The sequence below is a fragment of the Melospiza georgiana genome, chromosome 2 (assembly GCF_028018845.1).
Source record: "Melospiza georgiana isolate bMelGeo1 chromosome 2, bMelGeo1.pri, whole genome shotgun sequence".
Lineage (NCBI taxonomy): Eukaryota > Metazoa > Chordata > Aves > Passeriformes > Passerellidae > Melospiza > Melospiza georgiana.
The window spans coordinates 53,026,700-53,053,021 of NC_080431.1; the positions used below are offsets into that span (position 1 = coordinate 53,026,700).

The following is a 26,322-nucleotide window of genomic DNA, read 5'->3' on the forward strand; positions in this document are numbered from 1 at the left end:
GTTCTTTCTACTCCATTGTACTCTTCAGCTTATTGTAGCCAAGTGTATTCAGGCTAATCTGAGGGGGGTTGGGCAGGGGGGAAGAGACATAAAAGTAGGGGGTTTTTAATACACTTTTTAGCATATAAATACTGTCTTAAATTTTGGAGATACCATTGATCTGGTCACTGGATCTCAGTTGCCTTTTTTTTGTAAAAGTCTGGGGACAGAATAAAAAATGTAGGCTTTGCAGGCTGACTTATGATTCTTCTTTTGTTTTATCTTAAAATGGCTTCATTAGAGCATGACCTGGGATTTGCCTTCTTTCTGTTTTTTAAGTATCATAATTTCCAGGTGAGAGTCACAGAATCACAGAATGGTTGAGGTGGGAAGGGACCTCTGGAAGTCATCTGGTCCAAACACTCCTGCTCAGTCAGGGCTACCTAGAGCAGGTTGCCCAAGGTTGTGTCCAGATTCCTCTGCATTTCTCTGGAACTGAAATAGCTTCTGAATAGAGAGCATAGTGAATGTGTTCTGTGCCTTTTTAGAAAGGTATGTTGTTCATAGAAGCCTAGCATGAAGGTCATTTTCAGAAAGAAGAGAGATGCTTTGGGATGAATATTTAAGAAGAGTTTATGGCAAATACTCCATGAATTTTTCCTTATACCTTGGGGAAGGAAATCAATTGTTGTAATTGGATTGTTCTCGTTGCTCTGAGTTTTTTGACATAAAGTTCATGAAACAGAGGCATTGCATTTAAGAACATATCTAGTTTGCCTTTATGATAATTAGCAAAATAGCATCCATTTCCTTTCTATCTGCTGAAAGCACTGAGGCTAAAAATAGTCACCCTGGAGTATGTTCAGGCTTCAGTCGTAGCCAGCTTCTTCAGGCTGGAGAAAAGCCTCACTCAGTACCAGTGCTCAGCACCAGAAGTTCTGGATATTTATAATTCTAGTAAACCTTAATGTCAAGGGCACTGATTCCTTCACTTGAAACCAGAATCCTTGGTATTGTACAGTGCTGGAACTCCTTTAACCAGGGCAGCAATAATTACAGAGATATCTCTGCTGCTAAGGTGCTTTCCAGATTTCAGTGAGGGACTTGTTTAGTATGTGGGAACATAACTTGTCTTTCCAGGGTAGCACATTCCTTTTCATCCTCTTTTCCATCTGTAATATGATATGATACTATAGTGGGTGAAAATCTGAGAGTTCAGTTTTAACTACCATGACTGATCTGGTGTTACTGATGTAAATAAAAAAGCTCATTTCTTCATTGGTGTCAGCATTTTCTCTGTTGCAGAGCTCACTGAAGCTCATGGATCTCTTACTGGTCGCCATTCCAAATTCTGTAGTCACGTTGAGTACTTCCAGTGTTCTGGGTTTGCAAAACTGCTTTGGCAACTACCAGCTTGACAAGCTCAAATTTTCACAATATGTAGAATGTCAGCACCATACCACATCTTCTATTTTTAAGCTGCTTTGTTCACATACTACTTATGATATTTGGAGTTTGTAACAGATCAGTAGACTGGTATCGTCCAACAGTTCCCTGCTGCAAAAGAGCTCCAAAAATTCTATGGTATCATTGGGTACTAAAAGCTACCTGGTGCAGAACCAAAGATTAAAATCATTAGGTGGCAAGTTCTGTTGCTGACATACTGATTTCCTGGCTTATCAAAGCATTTCTGAAATTTGTGAATCTACAGGAAGGCACTGAGACAGTGGTCTGAAAGGTAGCACATCTCCCTCCAAATAGCACTTGTTACTCGGGATGTCACCAAGTTCAAGGAAATTCATAGATGACAAACTGTCCATCTTCTGGTTTCTGGTTCTTTTTTAAAGGAATGTCTGTCTGTAGGATTCCAGTGCTTATCAAACTGGGTTACCCTGGGATAAGTGGGTGATTTAATTCCTGAAGACATGGCAAAATTCCAGTGGGAGCGTAAGTCCCAAAGTGCCATAGGACCAAGTACCATGGAGGAAAGTTGTGGAGGTACCTCCTGTGCTCCTTAAAGGCTCTGTGGGTGGAAAAGATGCCAACTTTGGAAATTATTCACAACATTGCACAGATATTAATACAAGATACTGAAGCACTGCAACAATCAGTTAGTACTCGGGCACGATCCTGAAATGTTTTCCAGTAGGGAGGAAATTGTGCAGCCACCTGCTAATGCTCGAGTCTGGGATGTTTTTAAAAAGGCTTTGGAGTTGAATTCAAATTAATGCCATAAAATGGAAAAGAGCAGTAAATTACTTCCTTTTGCTTTAAGCGAGAGATATAATGTAAAATTCTTTCAAATCCACTCATCTAGTCTAGTTAAACTCACTTTATTTCTCTTGAATCATCTGGGTAGAAAAAAATGGGATTACCAGTATCAAAGGCCAACAAATTAAACTGCAAATACAGTGAAGGAACTTTAAAATCATAGGAGGCTTATTTACACTTCAGATCAAATGCAAATAATTTTCAGTAATATTTTTCACAAAAGCTCTTCTATAGCTGTTACTTCCCACAGCTTGAAAGAAGTAGAAATTAATACAAAGGACCCCTACCTGAAATATTTCTTATGTACATTAATGTGCATACACAAATTTAACAATTTCATATAAAAACAATGGCTCACAAAGTCCTTGTTCTTTCCATGCCTTCATTTAAATACAGATATGTCCGCTTATGGCCTTAAGAAAAACTTATGCTGCCATTTTCAGTTACCATTGCAAGACTACATAATTGTGAGAGAATGAGGTGGTTTCTCTTTGAAATGGTATTTTATCAACAGAATATGATTTAAATGTCAGTTCTAGTGATATGTAAGTCCTGAAGGTATTGCCTTCTGTCAAGTTTACATTGAGTTTGAAATTTTCAAACTGCTTTGTGCTTTTTAATGAAAAATATTTTTTAACTGAACCTTGTACACAATAATTTCACCATTCCTGAAGTCTGTTACGATGTTTTTGCTAGACTGTTGCCTCATTTGTTTGTAGTCAGTAGATTTGCCTGGGATTTGTTCATTGTCATTTTGGTATCTGTGATACTTCACTGAAAATTTTGCACTGTGCACTAATCTGTTACCACCATTAGGACTCAATACAAATGCCTCTGCCCTAGTAGAAAGAGTATTACAGCTCGAATCTGGCTGTATGTTTGTTGAATGGTACAGTGAAACTGTTACAAGGCTAGTGTGTTTTATCCATACCTGAGATTGAAATGAGAAGTTTTTTCTGAGCTAAGCTTGTACCTTGAATGTTGTGATGACCCCAACAGGGAAGCATGAAGAGTGCTCATGGACTCCACTGCTTAGTTCCTCTCCTGCTGGCCCTGGCAGAAAGCTGGAACTGAGGCAGCTTTGTGACAGCTACCAGTGATCATTAAGGTTTAGGGTCAATGTTACTTTAGTTTATAATTTTGTATAAGTTTCTTCTGTAGAACACATAAATGTATGATAATATGCATATTCTGCACCTGAGGCAGGGCAATCCCCAGTCTCAGTGCCAACCAGGTGATTGAGAGCAGTCTGGTAGAGAAAGACTCTGGAATACTGGTATGAAAAATTGGACATGAGCTGGCAATGTGGGCTCACAGCCCAGAAAGCCTCTCACACAGGAGTTGTAAAGATCTGTTTTTGCCTTGAAGTGCCGTGTTCCAGGTGACTGCTCTGTGCTTTCCCAGTGCCTCACAAGAAGACTGAAATATTCAAACCCAAAGTTAAAATGGATAGTGCATCACCTGAGAGTTGTCAGCTTCTCCTGTTTCAGGTTTGAAAGCAAGGTATAGCATAAAGTAGTGAAACTTAGAAAAATTATATGCTGCTACTTGAAATGAAAGTTTCCAACAGTGTAATTAATATAGCAAAGCCACTAAATGGAAATGACTAAAAAAATGCTCTCATCTTCACCCTAGTTTCTGACATACCTCAAGGCTGATAATGTTCTGCACTAAAAGTGGCTCTGCATGCCTGAATTAATATCCTATTGACATCCAAACATTTCGTGTTAGTAGGTATTGATATATGTTACCTGCTCTATCAAAATTATTTAATTTTCTTTTCTTTGAGATCCATTATCTCTGCTAGGGTGTTGTAACATAAGCTACCTAAAGCCATTTCTAGTTGAGCCATCTCTGAACAGTTCAGAAACCATGGTGTGCACAGACCAGAACTTAGGTTTAGAAGGTGGAGAAGGGCAATAGTGAACCCTGTAGCAGCAGACTGATTGGATTTGGGGTGTTTTGGAGGACAGACTGACTTTTTTTTTCCATTGATCGCTGTATGTGTCTTCTTTTATCCCCTACCTTCCCTTCCCTCCTCCAGGGTACTTTTCTCACTCAAACTTTAGGTGTGCTGGATGCTTCTGGTGTTGTCAAGCACTCAGATACTTGCTGGTAGACGTTTAGGGTGGCCCTTTGTGACTAAGGTGGAGTTGCAAGTTTATCCAGGAGTTATCTTCAGCAGCAGTTTTAAAATATAAAGAAATTTAGATCTGTGGTCAACTCATACAGTGTGTTCTATTGATAATTTATGTTTGATTTTCCAAATGTCAAAGATTGCAAACCTCCTGTCTTATTAGTGTATTAGTCTGTCCTGAATGACAGTTAGTCTCTCCTGAGTGACATTTCTGAGAATTAATTGTACAACTCCAAAAATACCTGCCAAAAATTAACAGGTACAGCACCATCTTGCAGGTCATGGGCACACTGAAGCAGTAACTGAGGAAAGTGTGAACAGACTGGGCCCTAACCAAAGTTAATGGCAATGAGGTCTCTCTGTTAGGTCTTTGAACAGATCCATATTTTCTCAGGGTTATCTGACTAACCCCTTTCTTAATGATAGTGGCAGAATCAGGAGGAACTGTACCCTATGACTTGTAATATAAATTTGAATTACTGCCTTGCTGTTCCCTCAGATTATGTGTGTTCTTGAGTGCTGACTGAGACCTTGCCAAGGAGGAAGATAAAGAAGAAATAGTCATGAATTAGACAAAGAAACAGCTCACCAAAGAGCTTTCCTCTGTTCCTTCTGCTCATGGTTGTATTCAGTTCTGAGGCTTTGTGCTGCATTCCCAACTATAGGCATGGGGAAATTAGGGACTTTACAAGGTTCATTTCTGTTTATAACATAAGGTTCTGACTCCATGATTCCAGTCTGCAGACAGCAGATACACACAGGCTTCTGTCCTTCTTCAGAACTGGTTGAACAGTGTTATCTCAGGTTAGAGTCAGTCAGGAACGTGACAACACCTTTAAGGTGAGGCATCTAAGTATAAAAAAATAGCTTAGCACAAATCCGTATCTTCCCATAACTCAGGCACTTGTTAACCCTTAGACTGTCATGATTGCAACAATGCAGCAACTTCAGATCTAAAACAATAAGGAGATGAAAAAAATATCTTTCAAATGGTTCAGATTTTTTAAAAAGGTGTTTAGTTGGGCCTAGAAGTAATGAGACACGCATTCTGTCTGCTAAGCTTATTTTTAAAAGTTGTTGTGTCATATCTGAAAAGATCCTAGCTCTCCTACAGTATTAACTGTAGCTGTTTTTGAGGTTAAAGAAAGCCCTGTGCTCAAAACCTGTTGCAAAGTTCAATATTGTCTGTATCTTAGTTCGCTCAATTTTTTTCTATTTGAAAAACAGACAGGAGGATCAGAAACACAAAAATAGCCATGGCCAGATTTCTTTTTGTAAAAAAAGAGAAGAAAATCCCTGCATTCTGGGATATATTCTGAATTGTGAAGTCATCTTGAAAGAGAAATTTCACTGTATGTGAGTGTAGGCGGGAGCAGAAAAATATGTGATAAAAATAGCAGACTACGTGGAAATTAACACCAATATGTGGATGCATACCTGGAGATGTTAAATGATAATATCTGAGAGAGAATTACCCTTTAGATCTATATTTATATAATACATTTCAAACTAAAATTTAAAAAACTCAAACCACCCATAGATAATTTTCAAATTACATTTCAAATACTTTCTTCATTTTGAATTCTAATTTCAACTCAGACATTGACTTCTGTTTTGACTTTGGGAACTGTCTAGAAAAGTCATGATCATTTTAACTATTCTGGCTCATGTTGACAAAGAACTTTGTTGTTCAACAAAGTCCATGAAAACTAAGTACTCTTTCTCTGAAGTGAAATTCAGGGAATAAGTACTGCATCCTGAAAGTATGAAGCTATGATCGAAATACTTAGAGCCTTAAGAAATCACTGTATTACAGAAAAGGCTCAAAAAAGACTTAATAAGATGTTAATTGATCAAAACTTGATTTTCAAAACAAGAGAATGTTTTTGTAGGGTCTCATGAAGCACATCCATAGGTACAGCGAACAGAATTTTTTCATATGCCATGTTTATGGTATTGGAAGCAAAGGATATATTTTGTAGATTGATAAAACATAGAACTTCATGAGGTTAAGTTGTACTATATAAAATAAATTCCCTTCTAAGTCAGTATGGTTAAGCAACTGGGAAAACCACTGATACTTATATTGGAGCACTGTTTTTTTATTCTCTTACTGTACCTAATGTTGTCAGAAAAACACACTTCAGATATGCTCTTAAGTATGAGTTGGTTTTGTTATTATCAGCAGGAAGCAGGAGCAGCATATGTCTATGGGAATGCAATTTATGATAAAATACACCTAATTAAATCTCTTGAGGATTTATATTCACACATGCTGTGAAACTGAATCATATGAATATTTCTTAATAAATTAAAGCATCTGTTTTAAATGTCTAACTGTGCACCTAAACTTCAATTCCTGGTCTTTATACCACAAATTTAAAATAACATGAAATGCACTTTATTACTGCAATATCGACCATAAGAGGTGCTCAGGCCAACTTGGAGAGAAACACCTACAGTGTAGTTATGCCACATATTAAAGTAGGAGTAATGGTGTAGGTTTTATAAATTGATGCCTAAATCAGCCAACTGGAGCAGATTATTACAACTGTTTTTATTGCTATTTCTTCTAATTCTTTTTAGCCTATTTTCGTATTAGAAAACAAATACCCCCTGTAGTATCCACTCTAGGGGTAAAAAGTGCTTCCTGCAATTTGTGGGATCTTGGCATGGACGAAGCTAGCAAATAGATCTGCCAGATTTAAGACATTTCTTGCAGTTTTACACTGTATTTTTCCCTTTCCTCTATCCTGTACTCTTAGATTTGCATGGTCTGGTACAGAAAGAATTATCAGTTAATTCATCCTTTTGCTGCTTTAAAAAATAAAAAACTAGCGTTGAATGTCACTTGGATATTAGTTTGAGGTGGTTTATTATATAGCATTTAGATTTTTTTCATTATTTCATGAAGCTGTATGTAAGTGAAATGCTAGGTGAATAAATGATAGATGCTAGCCACAGTGAGTATATAGGTTTTTGTTCCTGACAGGCCTCAGAGCCAATGCTTATGGAAAGTGAGCTATTGTTTTGTGTATTCAGTGAAGTATATTAGCTGATGCACAGTCTGTATTTATGTTAAGAAATTTGGCAGAACATAGATTGGAATGTGGCAGTTATTTGTTTAATTGCCTTATAGCCCCTTAAAAATCTAAGAAGTTGTTTTCTGTTACACTCTACTTTGTGTTTATATGTGTGCATAGTACAGCTGAAAGAAATACTTCACTTGCTTCAATTACCTAAGCATAGCATTTGTGGAAGTCTTGAATCTGACTAAACAGAGGACAATACATAGTATTGTACTTTTGTCTTCTGTGTATATAATGAGACTTCAGCTGTATGAAGGAAAGTAAGACTTGTGAAGGCCGCTTGAAAAGCAGCTGCTTGGTCTAAACAAACACAGTCATTCATCTAAATTGATGAGAAAAGTGCAAACAAATGATAAACTGATCTATTGTTACTATTTTCCAACAAGGATTTCAGTCAGTAATTTCTTTTAATGTAATTTTTAAAAAATACTTCAAAATTATATGTAGGGAATCACAGGTAAAGCATCACCAGCTTTAGTGAATCCAAGCTGTCATATTTTAGCTGTAGATACACAAGTTAGAAAATAAAATGGCAGACATACTTTATTTGTGGTTTTATTTCTCTAAAAGGGTCAGTAAATTCAAATGAGTTTATACACCTCAGGGACTTTCTGGTCTCTGAACATCTGGGTGTGAGCCTGGAACACGGCCCTTGGAAACCATAACATCCCTTATAGAGGAATAGAACCAAATGAAACATATGTAATTAGTAGTGTGCTCCAATCTGTACATGGGCAGCTGTATGATTGGTGCTGTGTAAATGCTGCAGCAGTGAACATGAGTAATGAAAACCAGGAATTGCCTAATAATGCATGAAGTAATTTGAAGATTATGGGCAGATCCATTTCAGAAACTGATGAGTGAAGCACAAGTGTCCTATGTATCGTCCAAAGATGAAGAGTTCTAAGCATATTTGCCCACATGTCAAATGTGCCATTATTTTAATAAAAAAATAAACACATAATTCAAGTCTAGGATTTAGGAAATCTGGTGAGTGCAAAATAGAAGTAATACTTGGTATAGATATCTGAAGCTTGCTGAAAAGCAAGTGCATAAGCTCTTACTAAGTTCAGAAAAACCAGTGTCATTTTTGGAAGCAGTGGAAGCATCGTGTTACATGGTCAGCTTTGTTGTTTGCCAAAGTCTTTTGATGTATTTCTGTGTCTGTATGAGAAGTGACTGATGCACAAGGCATTTATTTAGCAATATTTAAAAGGCCAAATTCAAACAATGTTGTCAATTTGTGTCATGGTGCACTAACCAAGTAGTTACTAGGAGCTTTGAGGGCCTAGTCCCTAAATCCTGTCAAATTGAGGAAGACTTCCATCAAGTGCAGCAGTTATTGAATCACCCCATTAAAGGTGGTGTGGAAGGTGGTGTTACCTATGTTTTGTGATATATAGTATTTGGTTTGCTTTTTCAATTCTTTTGTCCTTTTCTCATGGGTCTGCTTTTACTATGTAAGCAAAGATGATACTGCCATAATAGTGAGGGATTTTTCCCTGAAATAAAATGCAATGTGGAGGCCACCCATTCTGCAGCGCTCCCTTCAGAATGATAAAGTGTTGTTCTGTCCCCCAGGTGCTCTTCAGATAACCTGGCTTCTCACACTGGTTGGACAGTTACATCTCTTCTCTTCATTAATCAGTATGAACACAAGCAATTGCCCTGGACTAAGTTAATGTCAGAATAAAATAAATTGAACCTGGCTTTCAATTCACACATAAAACTGAAGTGAAAGTCTCCCGTGGAAGGAATTGAGGCTAAAAAGAGTTAGCTGCTTTAAGCTCTCAGGGACCAGGCAATCAGTGCACCCTGCCTTTTTGCCTTCTATTAAGATAAATCAGTAACTTAATTCAGAGTATAGGCATCTTCCTTACTTTTTAAAACATAATGTTTTGCTTTGGTTTTGTTCAGAATTTTTCTGAAGTTAAAGATTGTTGAAGTTTTGGCAAAATGCAGAAGTACTTTCAGTTCATTGCAATATTAATAAAGAAGAGGAAGGAAAATTGTTTCTAGAGGATTTAAAAGCTAGATGACAAAATTATTCTTGTTCGCATATAGCTTCTTGCTGCAGGAAATAGGAACCTTTTAGAAACAACTCCATCAAAGTAACTCAAGCCAAGCAGCTAGTAGCCATCTTCAAGGAAGATGAAACTCTAGACATTAAAAAAACTCAACCAAAAACCCATAAAACACCGCTCAAGATTACAAGAAAGAGATACTTGAATCCATCCACAGTTTCTATTCCTCATTGAACTATCCTTCATGATGCCCTATTTTGACTTCTGGATGGAGATTAGAGTGCAATAGTAGTTTCATGATGTCCACCTACAAATGAAAGTGTGTTTATCTAAGAATGCCAAGTAGACAAAATTCTATCTGATGTCCCTCTCCTAAGTGAAGTACAGAAAGTTAATATCTTAGGAAGGCTGTTAATGGACCTCTCCTTTATATTTTTTTGGTTATTTTTTCCTCCCCGTTGTGCCTTTATTCCTTTTTGAAGAAATCCTTTATTCTTTAGGTAATTATGACTTCTTGATTATTCAAAGAACTCTTCTAAAACCCTTCCAATTATCAGTCATGTGTTTCTGTCGACATTTTCATTCTTCATTTTCTCTTGCTTTAGGAGGAGGACCTATCTGAACGTCTGTATGGATGCATAAGTTTCCTTGCTTGAGGCTATCCTCATTAAGTCATGACTATGTTACTTCATTCGAAATAATACACTAACTCACAAACTTTTTTTTAACTCAATTTTTATTCTTGTAGTTCTCTTCTATCATGTGTGTAAATATCCAGCTTTGTCATGTGTGTCCTTCTTGAAAAAGTAATTTAATTTCTCTGCAGTTTCGTTGGCCAGCAGGAATAAATGTTTAACATTTTTCCTCCTTTGACTGGTTTTGGTTTAACTGTTTAGCTTGCATTTTATTCCAAAGTGGTACCTCTGTGTTTATTCACATTGTCATGGCATGGCCCACTGAGGTTTGTTTATGCTCTCTGTAATCCAAGGGTCTTAAAAGGCTTTGCCCTTTGAGTGGTCGATTTTATGCTGTGATTTAGAGTGGGGAAATAGAGATATGAAGAAGCTGACTAGTCCTGCTTTGGCAAGTGAGCTGATGGTGCTCTTCTGCATGTCCTGACAGAAATTCTGTGGCATGGTCACTTCGCAGTTTCCGGCAAGTTTCATCTTATTTTCCTTTTTGCGTATATAGGTCATATGAGATGCTTCTTCCCCTGAAAGACTCTGAAGTCAAAAGCCTTGGTTTTGAAATAATACATACTCAACTCAGAAAGTCTTCCTTTTAGTTTTCTTCTATATCTTAGACTTACTTCCACATTAGGATTGCATCAATATAATGCCTTTGTGTTTTTATATTGGATCCCATCCTTCTCTTACGAGCTACCTTTGAACAGAAGCTAATTAAATCTACGCACATTTAGCATGACATTAAATTTTTTTTTCTTATCTGCAGCAGCTGTTTATGAAACATGATTACCATTCCAGTAATTAATATTTCTCAGGACTGTGAGAAAAAAATCACAGCAGTGTCTGATGTGTTTTTCTTTCTGGAGTCTCAATTGTATTGAGCTGGAGTGAGTGCTTGGCACATCCAAATCTTCAGTCCTGCATGGAGCTGTGCTTAGTGACACAGAGCAGGCTGTGGCTGCTCACTTTGGATACTGGCAGGAGGGCATGGCAGAGGGAGTGCCTCACTCTGCTCGATGTAGAGGGAGTGCTTGTCTTCCCAGTTTTCCTGCTAAATCCAGCACACTGTGCCTGTCCTGTGATACGCCTATCTCAAGGGCTGTTGGGTTGTCCTGGCATTTAGCAGTCATCAATAACATTTCTTTCTGGGAACCCATATGCACTTTTAGCATTCATAATACTCTGCATCAAGAAATGATGCCTTTTATTTACAAGGTGTCTGAAGAACTGATTTCCTCAGTTTGCTGGGGATTTTCCTGTGATTTAATGCCTGCTACTTCTGGTATTCACATCATACAGTTGTTCCCTATTCCTGGACTGCATGAATTCATACACCTCAGTCATACCTTCATGCCTCATTTTTTTATTTTTTGACCCTGAAGAGTTCTATTCTTTTTTTTTTCTTAGAGTGTAACTTGTTACATTCCTCTGTGTATTTATACCAGAGAAAATTAGTGCCTCAATAGTTCTTGTTTCTTCTATGGTCCTTTCAGAGAGAAGACCACAATTTATAATGAAATACTATTTCATAATTGCAGCTGATATCGTACTCTCCAGGAAATAGCCATCCTTGCTACTGAGGATAATAGAATAATAATGGTGAAATCTCATCCTGGCTTCTCAAGCTTTTTCCTCAGGTTCATTTTGGCATTACTGTTACATCAGTGTGCCACAAAATTTCACAGCAATGTGTCAGCCTCACTTTTCAGGTGCCTATAAGAAGGGGTCCTGTGTGTGAGATGTCAGTGACTCTAAAGTCACCTGGCTGGCTGTACGGACCGTGGGTGGTGGGGAGCCAGCTGGCCTGGGAATGCAGGGCTCTGGCATTCTGAGCTGCTCACATGGCTGCACTGCCAGAGAGAAGGTCCTGTAGATACTTTGGCAGTCCCTGAGCTGGAGTCTAAGGTAGATTTTGTCATGTTTGTCCCCATAGCAAGCCATAAAAATGGCAGTTGTAAAATAAAAGGAATTACATTAATTTCAGTCAGCAGCTGCTGAGGATACTGGGAAAGCATATTTTGTTTTGGGAACATCATGTTTGGATTTCCAAAACAAAATTTTGCAGGATTTCTGTTCCATGAAAACTTCAAATGTTGGCTTACCTCCTGATTCAAATCTGTGGTTTTTTTTCTTGAAAGCACAAAAAAACATGTAGTAAAAATTCAGATTTCCAGACAGCCATATTTAGGACTCAGCTGAAAGGCTATTTCTTTTTTTTTCTACATGTTATTAGTAAGAAACTCTATTCCATCTACGCTTTTTGCATTTGTATTTCTCTCATCACGGCAATGAGTGTTAGTGTCCCAGTGTGCTGCTTAAATTTTCTTTTGCCTAATTTTGTTTCATTACTTCATTGCACAGCCTTCAATAACCTAAGTGCTTTTTTGTTTACGCCCTTGACATTTTCAAATGATGATGCTTTCCAGCCATTCTGTAGCTAAGCTATACCTATTTGTCTTGTAGGCTTCTGATTACAGAGTAAATATGCAGCTATGGAAAATACACATTCTCTAATGTATATTAGTAGAAGCAGATGGTGCAGTCTGTTCATTGATGGAATTTAGTTCCTAAAACTGATTTAATCTGGTTTGCAGCAAATACCATTCCAGTACCGTCTGTCATGGAACATGTACAAAGGGAGATGTTCCATTTCATGTTGTTTGTGTTTCATTGCAATAAAGTGTTTGTTTCATGTGTTACGTGGGGTATGGCATAACAGAGTACCTCTTGTAAAGGCAGGTTGTTTCAATGCACAATACTACATTGTTCATTATTTGCTATTTTTATATGTTATTATTTTTCGTGGGCCCTTTTGTATTACAAAGCAGCATGCTGCTGATCCCCTTTGTAAACCTAGTTTTCATGCAGCCATTAATAGAATTTGCACTTGAGAAGAAACAGTGGACAGTTATTTTCTTCACTTATCAAGTGGAGAGGAATTTTAAATTAATTATAGCAGCATTTTGCGTAATTTGGCATTTTCCTGTTATGAAAAAGAAGTTTCCTTGTTTCTTCAGAATAGAGGATTTTCCAAAATTATGAAGGCCACATAAACAGTTTGAGTTCTGCTTCTGCTAAGTCAAATGCAGAAGAGAATCCAGTGCATAGTACCTGTCTTCTTTAGCTCAGAGATCCTGTAGTCTCTAAAGCAGGAAGTCTTGGCCTGAAGTGCTGAATTGTCATAGAGATCTTGAGGCTCTGTATAGCTCAAGGCTATAGGCTTGCAGAGACAGCTTTCTTCTCCCCACTTAGCACAAAATGTTTGCAGCTCTAGCAATAAAGTGGTAGGTAATTTATGTTTCATTTCCTGTTGCAGTGAAGGATGTGTGAATCCTCCAAAGTCTTGTGGATCTATTAAATTAAAGGATGTAGTGGAGCAGGGCAAGTAGTCCAGAAAGTATTGCGGAAATAACATGATATAAAAGCATCTATTTGGAAAAAAATCTGTTGGGCTTCTTACCTATCTGAGTAATTGCTTGACTGTTCTCTACATTTTGAAAATTAAATATTTGCTACAGCTGTGTTTTTGGGAGATTTTTAAGTAAATCTGTTCTCCATTTCTTTTCTCTAGAATGTCTTAACCTCTTCTAGACTTAGAACTAGAATTTAAAAATTGATCTCCCATGGGGTTTTACACAGCTCCAAAGAGCTTTCACAACTTTCAAAAAAGCTGATTTGTTTCTCTTTTCCCCTAGAGATGCTTATAATTTTGTTTTTGTACAAAACCAATAAATAATAACAACAAAAATTATTAAGTGTCTTTCAAGATGATTATGTAAACCAAAATGAACTTAATAAGAGACATGTCAGTAAAAACAAAGAACACATTTGCTTCATCTAATCAAATAATAGCTTGTGTTGGAAGGGATCTTTAGGATCACGTGGTTCCAAGCCTCTGCCATAATCAAGGACACATTCCACTAGAAGATGCAGTAAAATATGAAGTGTATGTGATATCCCATGATTGTTCTTGGAAGTACACCATGTATACCACTGAAGAAGGAGCAGATATCCAGCAGTTCACATCATTCTGACCTGACCTATATTGACTGCTGTGTGTTCTCTGCCAACAGCAGTGTGTGTTGTTGAGTCCAGAGAAATTCTCCCATTGATGTTAAGTGTTTTTAAAACACTGTCGCTCTAAATATCTCTAATACTGAGCTAACTTTTTATAAAGTTACAATTTTTTTTTAGCATTTTTAAGTGTGGTTGACCTTGGCTGGCTGCCAGATGCCCACCCAGCTGCTCTCTCACACTCCCTCCTCAACTGGGCAGTGGAAAAAAATAATATAGAAAATATCACGGGTCAGGTTATGAGCAGTTTAATGGAAGAAAGCAAAGCTTGTGTGTGGAAGCAAAACAAAAATATAGATTTAGTCTCTACTTCCCATCAGCAGGCCACTTTATGGGAAACTGGACCCAAGTGCACATAGGAGCTGCTTCAGAAGAGAGCACCTTCATAAGGAGTGTCATCCTCCTCCTTTCTCTTACCTTTTATTGCTGAGGATGACACCATATGGAATGGGGTATCCCTTTGGTCAGCTGGGGTCAGCTCTCCTGGCTGCATCCCCTCCCAGCCTCTTGCCCATCCCAGGCTCCTGGGCCCTGGGGGTGCTGCTCAGGCACTTCTGGGGCTGCTGTGGGGCAGGCTCAGCCTGTCCCTGTCAGATTCACTGCACTGATAGATGCTGATTTATGCTGCCATTTGAGAAACATACACACACTGAATTTAAAACTAGAGAAGTTTTGGGAAAATGGAGGCTTTTGTCAGTAATAATGGTTTCACAGTTTATTAGTACAGTAATAATGATTTCACATTACATTTCATGTTTGGATTACTGACTAACAAATTCAGTTAATGACAAACCAGTGAAATTTATGTATGTGGAGCATTTCTTCTTGTATGTATGCATTTTTTAAAATTGCAACCTTTAGTTTAGTTATTAACACTGTGCAAATGAAACTTTGAAATATAAGGGTCCTGAAACTTTTTTCATGACTCTTCCCTACCACCCCCCCCTCCCCTCCCATTCCCTGTGGAAGACATACTCAACCAAATTGGACATGAATGGAGTCTGCTTTCACACAGATCTTATGGAAAACCCAATTATCCAGCTTCCTCTTGGGGAAGTTAGACAATGTTTGTGCTTCAGCCACTAGCTGTTTTTGGAATTTGTCATGCCAGACAAATCTGTAATCAAATCTTTGGGTTTTTTTTATTTAATAACAGAATAGGTATGGCTTCACAAAGTCTGGGTGAGTTTCTTTGTGCTCACAAATAAGATGGATTTTTCTGAAAATCTCTAATTAAGAGAATACTAATCTAACAGACCTCCAAGTACATGGAGCTAAGTTTATTTCTTAACAAGTAGGCTCTCTAGGGAGAGTTCCAAAGATCATGTTCTAAACTCCTAAGCTTATGTTGGTTTCTTCTTTGAAACAAAGGCTGAGTTATTTTTTAAATTATATTTTTCAAATGCAAAATGAAATCTTAACACTTTCTGGACTCAATTGCCTTAAAACCTAATCATGTCCTTGTTGTGCCTTGTGGTTATCAGTGTGCTTTTTAAAGAAAGCTGTTTTGAAATAACTTTAAGAATTGTTGGTTTAAAGATATAGCAGAACTTGAAGCTGAGTCTTGAGCCAGTCTCCTGATCCTGAAGGTATTTTCACTTTACTGAGAGCTTTTATTGGGGCTAATGGTGATACAGCTGTGGCTTTGATAAGCACCACTCTGAAGATGATGCACATAAGGCAAGTTAAAGGTTTTTAAGAAAATAACATCCAGGTTTGCCCTCTGCAGCAGCATTTCAGAGGCCAGACCTTGAGGAGGGTGACTCAAGGTCATTGAGTCACCCTCATAAATTGAATGATGCAGGGCTGCTATAAAACCTTCCTTCACAACCTGGCAAGCGGGAGCAGAGTCCTGTGGCAGGTGACTCTTTGGTGGCCCTTTTTCCCCATTGCCATCACCTCCCAGCTGCAGGGCAGCCCTGCAGCTCCCAGCCCTGTTCCTGCTTGCTGGACTCTTTCCACACAACTGGTGTCTGCCTCTGGCTTTACTGCAGCTCCATATCCTCTTACTCTGCTTGTGGGAGCACAGTTCCCACTTGAACAGGTGAGGGACGTCCACCTGCGTCCAAGGTGCAGCAGTGATTTTCCAGTGGAGTTGGGCAGGTATGTAATATGTTGGGAGAGGGAGTTGGGGGAGCACTTGTTTTGCAAAATAGGAGGAGGTAAAATGTAATTAAACTACTTGAGCAAATGCAGCAGAGCAGTAGTTCTGTACAACTGGCAAAGGAAGTACAATTGGCTGAAAGAACGATGATCAAAGTTTTAAAAAAATCTTCAATTTTCTGTTTAACTGATATATCTTTCACTCTGTGCTATGTTACCTCTTTTTTTCCCATGGCTTGCAGGAAAAACTGGTGAATTTTCCACATGGACGATGAGCAAGACTGCTTTTTCACATGGACTGAGGAAAAAGACAGGTTTCTTTCCTGCATTTGCTTTGGTTTTTATAGTGTAGGATTTCTCAGGTTGCTGAACTAAGCATGATTTCAGAGTTCAGTTAAAACTAATTTCATTCTCTTTGTTTGCAGGAAAGAGTGTTGGGTGGGTTAATTCAGCAGTTCTGCCTGAGCTAATTCTGCAGTTTAGTGTAACCATATGTTTAAACCATTGAACAGCAGCTGAACTGTGCAAGATTTCCCCTTTAAGCTATCAAAGGCAGTGTGTAGTCATTAACCCACGGGCATGTGCAGTACATTCTCCCAGCACCTGCCTTTCAGTGCCCTTGTTCTTGAGCAAGGTGCAGCAGTTCTTGATGCATGTTTCTAAGCATATTTTAACTGAAGGGAAGGGTGCGTCCTCAAAAAGGTGTTCTTGCTATCCAGCATTTTAGAGTGTGCAGGCTAAGGAAGGAAGAGACAGAGAAAAACCTTGAGGATTTGAGCCAGCTAGGTTTTCTAGGGAAGCAGTCCAAATGTTTTCCAGATTGTCACAAACTGTTAAATTGTTTACAGTAAATTTTAACTGGAAGATCCCCAATTGAGCCAGATGCCATAGCTGTTTGCAGAACAATCAAGAGAGTGGTGAATTATTTGGGAATTGGAGTTTTAGAGATGGCAGCATGTAGTTGGAGGCAGAGTGCTGGCAGCTGTAACTTGATAAAGACATTTTGCAGGAGAAAGGGAGGAGAGGTTCAGATTGAGGAGATGTAGCTAAGGTGCTGTAGTGATTTTTTTTGTTGTTGTTGAGGACTTGTAGCCAAGAGTCTGCCTCTTTCTTTCCACCTCCTTAGCTGTGAGCAGTTTCATTGTGGAGTGAATTGACTGAGCTTGTAAATCATCCACCCTTTTACCAGTAATTGAAGAGCTAGGCCTTTCAGGGTATAGTAAAGATGTACCTTTCCTGTCTTAAAAAACTAGTTTCTAAAATTCTCTCTTCTTGTTCCCATTAGCAAAATGTACGCAATTTCTCTATCTGCAGACTGACAAAAACTATTTGGCTTGTGTTGCCCAGACCTAAAAATCCCTTTTACTTCTACCAATGATTTCAAAACAGCTCTAAGCACACCAGATGAGTGTTGGCAGGAGAACAAAGATTATGCAATTTTGAGACAAGTCTATTTGTTTTACTTTTAAGAATAATCATTCGGAATTTAGAATTCCTCTTCTAAAATCTGAATTGAAATTGTGTCTAGCATGTAAATCCATTTGTTGTGGAGAAATTTGAGGACTGAGAAAAATAGAAGCGAGAAAGGAAATTAAATCTTTGAAAATGGAAGTGAGAAAGGAGACTTTATTTGGCTTTAATTCAGGAGCTAATATTAATGTAAAATTAAAGAGCTGGGCTTTTTCTCTCTTGCTTAGTTTGCTAATGAGTCACTTTTCCTAGATCACCTTCTCTAGTATTAGTAATGGGCTTGTGAGGCTGCTGGTGCTTCCCCCGGATCCAGGATCTGCTCCGTGGTTACTCATCCCTACAGTATTTCAGATGCTGGCATCTGCCTGTGCCAAATAGACTGCAGTGTCCAGTGTCAAAGGGTTGGCTCCACACGTTCATCACCTGGGTGTCTTTAGCTGAACAAACCCAAAAGCTTTTCAACCTACTTTTCCCCTTTTCTTGCTATTTTTCAGGAGTATGTGCCCCAGACTCCTGCCTATTCAGCCATTCCTATTGTGTTGTCCTCCTCTTGCAGCCTCTGTGCTCCCTCTCTTTTTCCATGTGGGAATGATGTGTGTCATGTACATTTGCATGGTTCTTATAGCTCTCTCCCCAAAATCCCACCTGCATTCCCATTTCTCCTGGCATGTTGCCTAATTTTTTGTTTGGTATACCTTACCACTCTGCCAGTCTCAAACCTTGTCTCATGCCTGTGGTTAAGGTACCTTTACATTCTCCAGACAATACAAATGGACATCCGGATTTTACTTCATCCTCGTTTTAGACCTTTCTGTCACTGGAATAAGCCGCAAGTACAAGCACTGTGGTATAAAAATCTACTGTGTTTTAATCCACTTAGGAATTAAGATGAAGTGCCCCATATGGAGCTACAGCCTGTAACTGAGCATGCATGGATGCACTTTTACCCTTAGTCCTCAGGGAAGACTTTCCCCTTTAGCTCTGCTGTTGCTTGTTCTTGAACTTGATCTTATCACTTGTGTTGGGCAGGAAGCAGGGCAGGACAGAGATGTTCGTGCTGTATGTATTAACAAGAAAATACTGGAAGTGACAGGAACCAATAACGGAGAGTTCTTTTCCATTTGGGCACTAATTGATTGACTATGATGACCGTAGGTTGGAAAGGAGTGCAAATTCCTGACATTTTTAACAACTGCAAAGCTGCAAACCTCTCTGCTCTTCCAGAGTACATGAATTGTAATAAGAAAGTGTTCATTTCTTTGCAATAAATGGTAGGGCAAGAGGAAACAAGCTCAAGCTATACCAGGGGAGGTTTAGATTGCATTGTAGGAAACATTTTTTCACTGAAGTGGATGTCAAGCTTTGGAACAAGCTGCCAAGGGTAGTGATTGAGTCACCATCACTGGAGACATTTAAAAGGCCGGGATACTCTGGGACGTGTTTTAGTGGTGCATTTGGCAGTGCTGGGTTAATGGTTGAAATTAAAGACCTTTTCCAACCTAAATGATTCTGTGGTTGGTTGTGTGATTTTCTATCAATCCACAGCCTAAACAGTGCTGAAAGGGCCTTTTCACCTGTGGGGCAAGGGGTGATGCTGTGACCCCAGTCCTGACCTAAGTCCTCCTGAAAGGACAAGGAGGATGCAGAGGCTGCCTTGCTTCACAAGGTTGAATGGGAATCTCTGCCCTTAAGGATATCTGGTCATGGACCCTTTTCACTGGAAAAGGGGGTGTGTGCTGAGTGAAAGGGGGAGGCAACAAACAAAACAGAGACCCAGACCTGGACAGATAAACCTTAGAGGCAGGGCAAAGAAACAAACTTTGTCAGCCACACTAATGGATAGGCTATTTATAACCTCCTGTAATATAGAATATACCTCTGAGGTATGATTCCTTTTTGAACTTAGTCTCAGATAAAACTCTTCCACCTTGTCCCTAGTGTGGACCAGGCAATGCTAGAGCCTAACTTCGTCAGTGTCAGAATGCTTCCAGTGGAAGTATCTGTAGACACACTTGATTAAAATTATCTGTGATGTCAAGCAGATGTTACAATTTTTTTCATGCTAATTGCATTTAGTGCATCACTTAACATGTTTAAAGTAGTGCATCAAACAAATAGAGAAAATTATTGAATTATATCACTACTAATGCTAAAATAGGTTTTATTTTATCTTTATATTATTTGTTTACACAAGCTTAGCTGAGAAGATTTTAGTCATTTGCAATTCTAAACTCAGAGAGGAAAACTTGGATTGGTTTTAATCAATTATTCACTTTTTGTCAATTCAGAAAATAAAATGCTTAAGAAATTGTTTTACTTATTGTTGAATTGCCATTTATATCATCTGATGTTCTGTACCGGAGGAAGATACAATATGTAGACTTGGAGTCTTCAGTCGTGCCTTGGTGGCTGTCTGAGAATTAGACATGAAATTGTCATATATTCCTATGATTCATTGCTTATCCTTCAGCATATATAGTTGAAGATGTCAACTTCAGAAAAATCTAATATCTGAACACATAATAATTACAGCTCTTTTCTTGAAATGCCAGGGTTTCAGGACTTAAAATTAGTTATAAATCGTATCCTGTATTAATAATCTGAAACAGTTATTTAACGCTGGCAAATGCGCTTCTTAATGCCATTTTCATTCAGCTCATGCTCTTCTCCGCCTGCCTGTCTAGTCTTCAGAAATGGGGACAGCCTCCCTTTGCTTTGACTGCGCTGGAGTAGCGCTGAGTGTCTGAAGAGCAGTGGATTCATCCATGCGATGGAGGCTGTCATCCGCCTCCATGGAACGTGAGACACTGCGGCTCCTTGCAATGAGACACAACGTGCAGGATTTGCATGTTGTTCTTATCTTTCAGAATATATGACAGATTGTTTGGTGTAGCAACAGATTGTCATTCTTGTTATTAGACAGTGCGTGTTTTTACTGGTGTGGCCATTCTAGTAATTTCCTATGTCGTTTGTGCTTGAGCACTGCCATGGGATTGCTTTAGCAGGATGTGCACCACAGGGTGCTGAAGTCCCTTAGTTCTCACAGAGCTAGTGAAACTTTAAAGTTTCAGTATCTTACAAGAATGTTCATCTCTTGTTGATCATCTGCTTGCTTCTTACATTACTGCTATCCTTGCTTGGAGGGAAAGTCAAAAGAGATGCTACCTGAACCTCACCAAGGTACAGAAGTCCAAATGAACAAAAGGAGTGTGAGGCTATATTGTTGCATTTATTTTATTAGTTTGTTTTGGATGAGGTTTTTCAGGATGTATCTATTTCTGTCATGTTTGGGCTGAAACAAGGAAGCAAAGGAAAAGCTTCATGGCCCATACCAGGTATCATGAAACTTCATGTAATGCAGCTGTCAATGCCTGGTTCTGGTACAAATGTACTGAGTAAGGGATGATGAGAGCATTAGCTCCCTGGTATTGGACTGGGAACTTCTGTGAGCAATTAGAGAAAAGCTACAAAACTGTGCAGAGATGGAGAGTTTGTGTTTCTTCCCCTCCAAAGCTTTGGGCAGTGGGCTTGCTCTCTTCCAGTGCATCTCTGCTGGGTGTTACTGCAGAGAGAGAAGAAACACATCTTTTCCTTTTTTTGCATCAGTAAGGCTGACTCCTTACTGGTGCCCTGTGTACAGATAGCCAAGCACAAAAAGGAACATAAACTTCCCTCTCTTATCTGTGAAATAATTTCTTTAGAAAGGCAAAGAATTTGAGCCCTAGCAGTGTTTGTGATTAATACCTGCTTCAAATCTTTGAAACATTTGTTTTGTGACAAAAGATTAATCACAGTAGATTATCAGTTTTAAAGGTCTTTGGTTTATTTTTTGTTGCTGAAAATTACGTGTATTTAAAAAACAATGAATATCTCTTCCTAGGAATGTACATACTGTCTTCATCTGTCTTTTTGTATGAGCCTGCTACATGTTGCCAAGTCTTAAGGAATTATTTCCAGTCTGTTTGAAATTTTTTTCCCCTTATTCAAGTATAAGCACAATGACAAATCAAAGCTGCGGTATGAAATGTGTTTTGTTGGGAAATGACCATGGCGGATTCGATGCCATGCTGGTTACTTGCTGTATTTCAAGGGGGAAGAGCTATATTTGATCTTGGGGGTGGAAGAGAAAACCACAGTGTGCAGGCTGGTGGCTGCTCCGTTGCTAATTCATTGGCAGTTTGGGGGAAAATATATCTCCATTTTCTCTTTATTTTTTAGGCCAGATATTAGCATGAAATATGGCTCTAACCATTTCAACAAGAGTTCAGTGTAAAATTTAATTCTTTGGATATTTTTCTATTTTTCAGAGCAATAACTAAGTCTTTTAACTCCTGCAAATCATAATAAAGAATAAAATAAATAAAGGTAAAAAGCCACTGCTCCTTTAAATCAGTGTCACCAGTGACTCAGAATATCTATTGATTTTTTTCTTTATTCCTACCAGCAGTTTAGTTTGAGATTCAGCAGGTCCACTCTGAGAAAATTCTGCATAAAGCACTGCTGGACATTTTTGGTTAATACTGCTTTTTGAATTCTGTTTAAGAAATTCTAAGTAAGTAAAAGTAATTATATCTGTAACATGTAAAACATCTATCTAAAAGGCTAGTACAATTTCCAGTTTACAGCTCTTGTTACGTATTTTTGAGTCTATAATTTTTTCAGACAACATCTATGCAAATTTAAAAAGTCAATTATATTCCCCCAGACATACTACTTTCTGAATATAACAGAATTGCAGCATGATTTTGAAAAAAACCCCAAACAACTATGCTGTATTTTCCCTGCAGATAGTGTCTGTATCAACAAATCATCTGGACAAAATGATTATGGGCTGTTTGTCTTTACCCTTTGTAATGCACTAAGCAAATTTCAGTGCTTCATCCCCTCGTGAACCTCTTGCTAATTGGTGTTTATACCATGTTTGTCAGTTTATTCCTCCATTTGTGTGAGGCCAATTCCAGATGTGCATCAGCTATTATTCCATGTGGGATTGTGTGACAATATTCCACCTGCAAGCCCAGTGGAAGGAAGGTAAAGGATGGTAACCTGAGGCTCTGTGAAATCGTGAAAGCTGCAGAAAAATAAATGGGAAGGGCAGCCATTAGGGAGAAGAGCAAGATGCATGTGTAGAATAAAAGCTATTAATAAAAAGCTTTGCCTCCTGAGTCACCGTGCTTCCCATATAAATTTCCATCTTGGCATGTGGCCACGGCTGTAATTGTTTGCATTAAAAAGTAGTATCAGGAATGTAGTGTATTTTTAGCTGTCACTACAGCAGTAGAAACCAAAAAAAAGGTTAACATTGTACTGTAAGCCAGTTTTCTAAAGACCATCTGAGATCTGTGAGATCTGTGGTTGTAATTTGGAAACCTTTGGCAAGAAATATCAATGTACAACACAAACATCTCTGAAATTCCAGAGACATACATTTGTAGCTGATGTATTTGTTACTTCCTACGTATAGATCTTTCTGAAATCTTCTGCCATTTCACAAACAAGCTTAGATGGTCCCTCTCCATTTTCACTTGGTTGGCTTTCATTCTGTTTCCTTAGCAGGCAGTAAGTTTTTTCTTTGTTTTCAGGATTATGTGCTAGAGAACTTTACTTGTTAAATGTATCTTCACTTCCATCAGCCTTCGAAGGGAGGCCTCTGAGAAGTCTGTTAGCTCTCTTACACATTTGATTTTCTACTGGTTTGGAAATTTGGAGGTTAACATAAAAGAGCTGAAATGCATATCCTGCATGGGGAGTGAAAAACGTTAAGAAATAAATTGCTAGTGTACTTTTGTGCAAAGAAGAATTAATTTAAGGAAGCCACACTGAATGGAGTTGAAATTTCCTCTATTGTAATTTTAAAATGCCAGATCAGGAAGAGGCCTTGAACATGAGTGGTGTCTAAAGTCCATGGCTGACAATTCGTCATTGAGAGTTCTTTGGCTGTGTACCTGAAGAAAGAGAGATATTGTTAATTTACATTGTAAAGAGTAATGAATATAAAGCCCAGTGCAAGGAGGATTAATCATGAAGATGGGTCACTGTTGAATGCCTGGCGCTCCCTGAAAACGTGCCACCACCTGATGTATTTAAGTATTGTTATGACCCTGTGCTGTAGCTGTTATGAGAAGGACTCTGGAGCTACATTGTAAATCAAATAACTTCATCTGATGCACATGAAGTTGGTGCAGTGGCCTTGGAGGGGAAGAGGGTGGCAAGAATTCCCAGTTTGTCTCAAGGAGCCCCTGTCTCTTGAACAGTAGCAGTATCAGTAAATAGATTGAGCAGGAAATCTCCTTTGTGAAGAAAAAATGGGGGGAGAAGTGAGATGAAAAATAGCTAGAATACAGGAGAGGAAGAACTGGAAAACTCCCCAGATCAAACCAATAGAAACATGATGAACTGGGAAAAAAAATGAAAGAATTAAAGCCAAACTGTGTAAAAATTAAAGCTAAACTATTTAAAAAGTCATTGGGACCAAAAAGAAAAATCTTAAGCAATGGAGAAATAGAGAAAAAGACAGATTTGTAGAAAAGATAGTGATTTAGTTTTGGTCTATGCCTTTTGTGAAACATGAGTTTAGAAGATCTTTGGTAACCAGATGAAGAAAATCTTTAAAATCATTTAATTAGATTGAAGGCCAAAAGGTAAACTCTTGTGATAAGCAAAACATGTTCACTGTTCGTTTACCTTCCAATTGATTTTCCTTCTTCCTTTTGCAGACTTGTCATTTTTTCTGTAGTTTTTACTACTCTTAAGCAACCATTGCCTCATGTTCTACATTTTTATGATATAAAGATTCAAAGGGAAGTAAGTTTATCTGTGTATGAGAAAAAACTCTCCCCACCTACTGTCCAGCAATACCAGCTATGAGGGATGATTTTCTGCCTTTCAAGTCGCTACAACTAGAGAATTTATTTCTTGATTTATTACTTCCTTCAAATGTAATTTATTTAGGTTGTTCAGGTGTTCATTCAGAAACACGCTGAATTTAAATTTTATCTTTTTGGGTGTAAATGATATCTTTACAAAAAGAAATCAGTGATCTCAAACACTTACAGTTGTTTTTAAAGATCTGTCAGTTTTATAATTTATATGTTTTACACTAATAAACATGCAGTTATTATTGGCATTAAGGTCACCGTATTACTTTTTGTTTGGAAAGAAGCAAACATCACTGTGCATTTATTGGGCTGTGTTATACTGTGTTTACTGGAAATTGACTCCTCTGCCTACAAGATGCAGCTTTGGAAACAAAACTGCTTCACTGATAATTAACATGTTAATCAGATGTGCCATAAAGCCATTGTGTCTAAAAGGCCATTGTCCTGTGCTTTTCTAGAGCTTGGTTTCTTGTCTCATCATTTCAAGTAGAAATTCTTGAGTGCTAAATCTGAATTAAATGGAACACTCCCTCTACATCAACATACAGAAGCTTTAAATTACATTGAATTATGTAGGGATGAACTTGACAAGATATCCTCAACCAGTGACCTGCTAAGAGTCTTTCCCAAAGAGAATTGAAGGTCACCTATTGTTATTTGTGTGGTAGAGACTTGATTGCACATTGATTTGAAGCTGGGTAGATTTTTCTGTCTTTATGTCTTTATAATGCTCTTAAAACTGTTATTTGCACTCTCTTACTGTACTGTAATGCCAAAAGAAAGGTCACAGAAATTTATGTTTTTACATTTCAATATATAAGAGAAGGTTATGGGTTAGCAGAGGTGAATGAAAAGCTTTTTTCATCCCTCAGCCAAGTAAGCTGTGAGATTTTGCATTCATTTGGGTTGGGTTTGATCTTTTTTAAAAGCAAGGGCTTTTTTTCGATCTGAGCATTAGGTTTTTGCAGTGAAATTTGTGTTCAAAGTTTGGTTTTAGTATCTTCACTTCAGCTGTTTGATTTTTTGCATTTCAGTATCTTCTGTAGCTTACAGCACCCTAATAGTTCAATGTCCTTAAGCAAAAATAGGGTAAGAAGAACTTAATCCAGAAGAGTGCATCTGTTTTGCCTTATAGATTGTTTGCATCTGACCCTTGAGAATGTCTGGTTCATAACTGCAGATTTTTAGAATTCACTTTCAGTGTGTGCTGGTCTGAACTTTTTATTCTTGTTTTCTTTTTTGCAGATTACAGATAGAAGAATCTTCTAAACCTGTAAGGTTATCCCAGCAGCTGGACAAAGCTGTAACCACGAACTATAAACCAGTGGCTAATCATCAGTATAATGTAAGTAGCTTTTAATATTTTCCCTTCTTTTCTTCAGGAGGAATTTGGCTTAGGACTCCAGGACTGCTCTGCTGCTGTCCAGCAGCTCTTTTGCTCACAGTTGGCCACTGTCTTTGTCAATGCTCTATGTCACCTGATTTCTCCTTGATTTTGTCTTCTGGGGATCTTCTTTCTGTCTCAAGACCAGTTTCACCCTTGGGGCTAAGGTCTGCCAGTCATAACTGTCTTGTGTTATCTGATGGAGGGCAGACCACTTTCACCCAACC

The 26,322-nt window shown here is 38.2% G+C and overlaps 1 protein-coding gene across 1 annotated transcript in view; it reads left to right on the forward strand.

Annotated features, from left to right (window-relative positions):
• Positions 1-26,322, forward strand: part of GTF2F2 (general transcription factor IIF subunit 2) — a 78,021-nt gene that overhangs the window by 41,649 nt on the left and 10,050 nt on the right. The window contains exon 7 of the mRNA XM_058045806.1: positions 25,957-26,056. Coding sequence (XP_057901789.1) covers positions 25,957-26,056 — 100 coding nt within the window. The remainder of the gene's footprint in view (positions 1-25,956; positions 26,057-26,322) is intronic.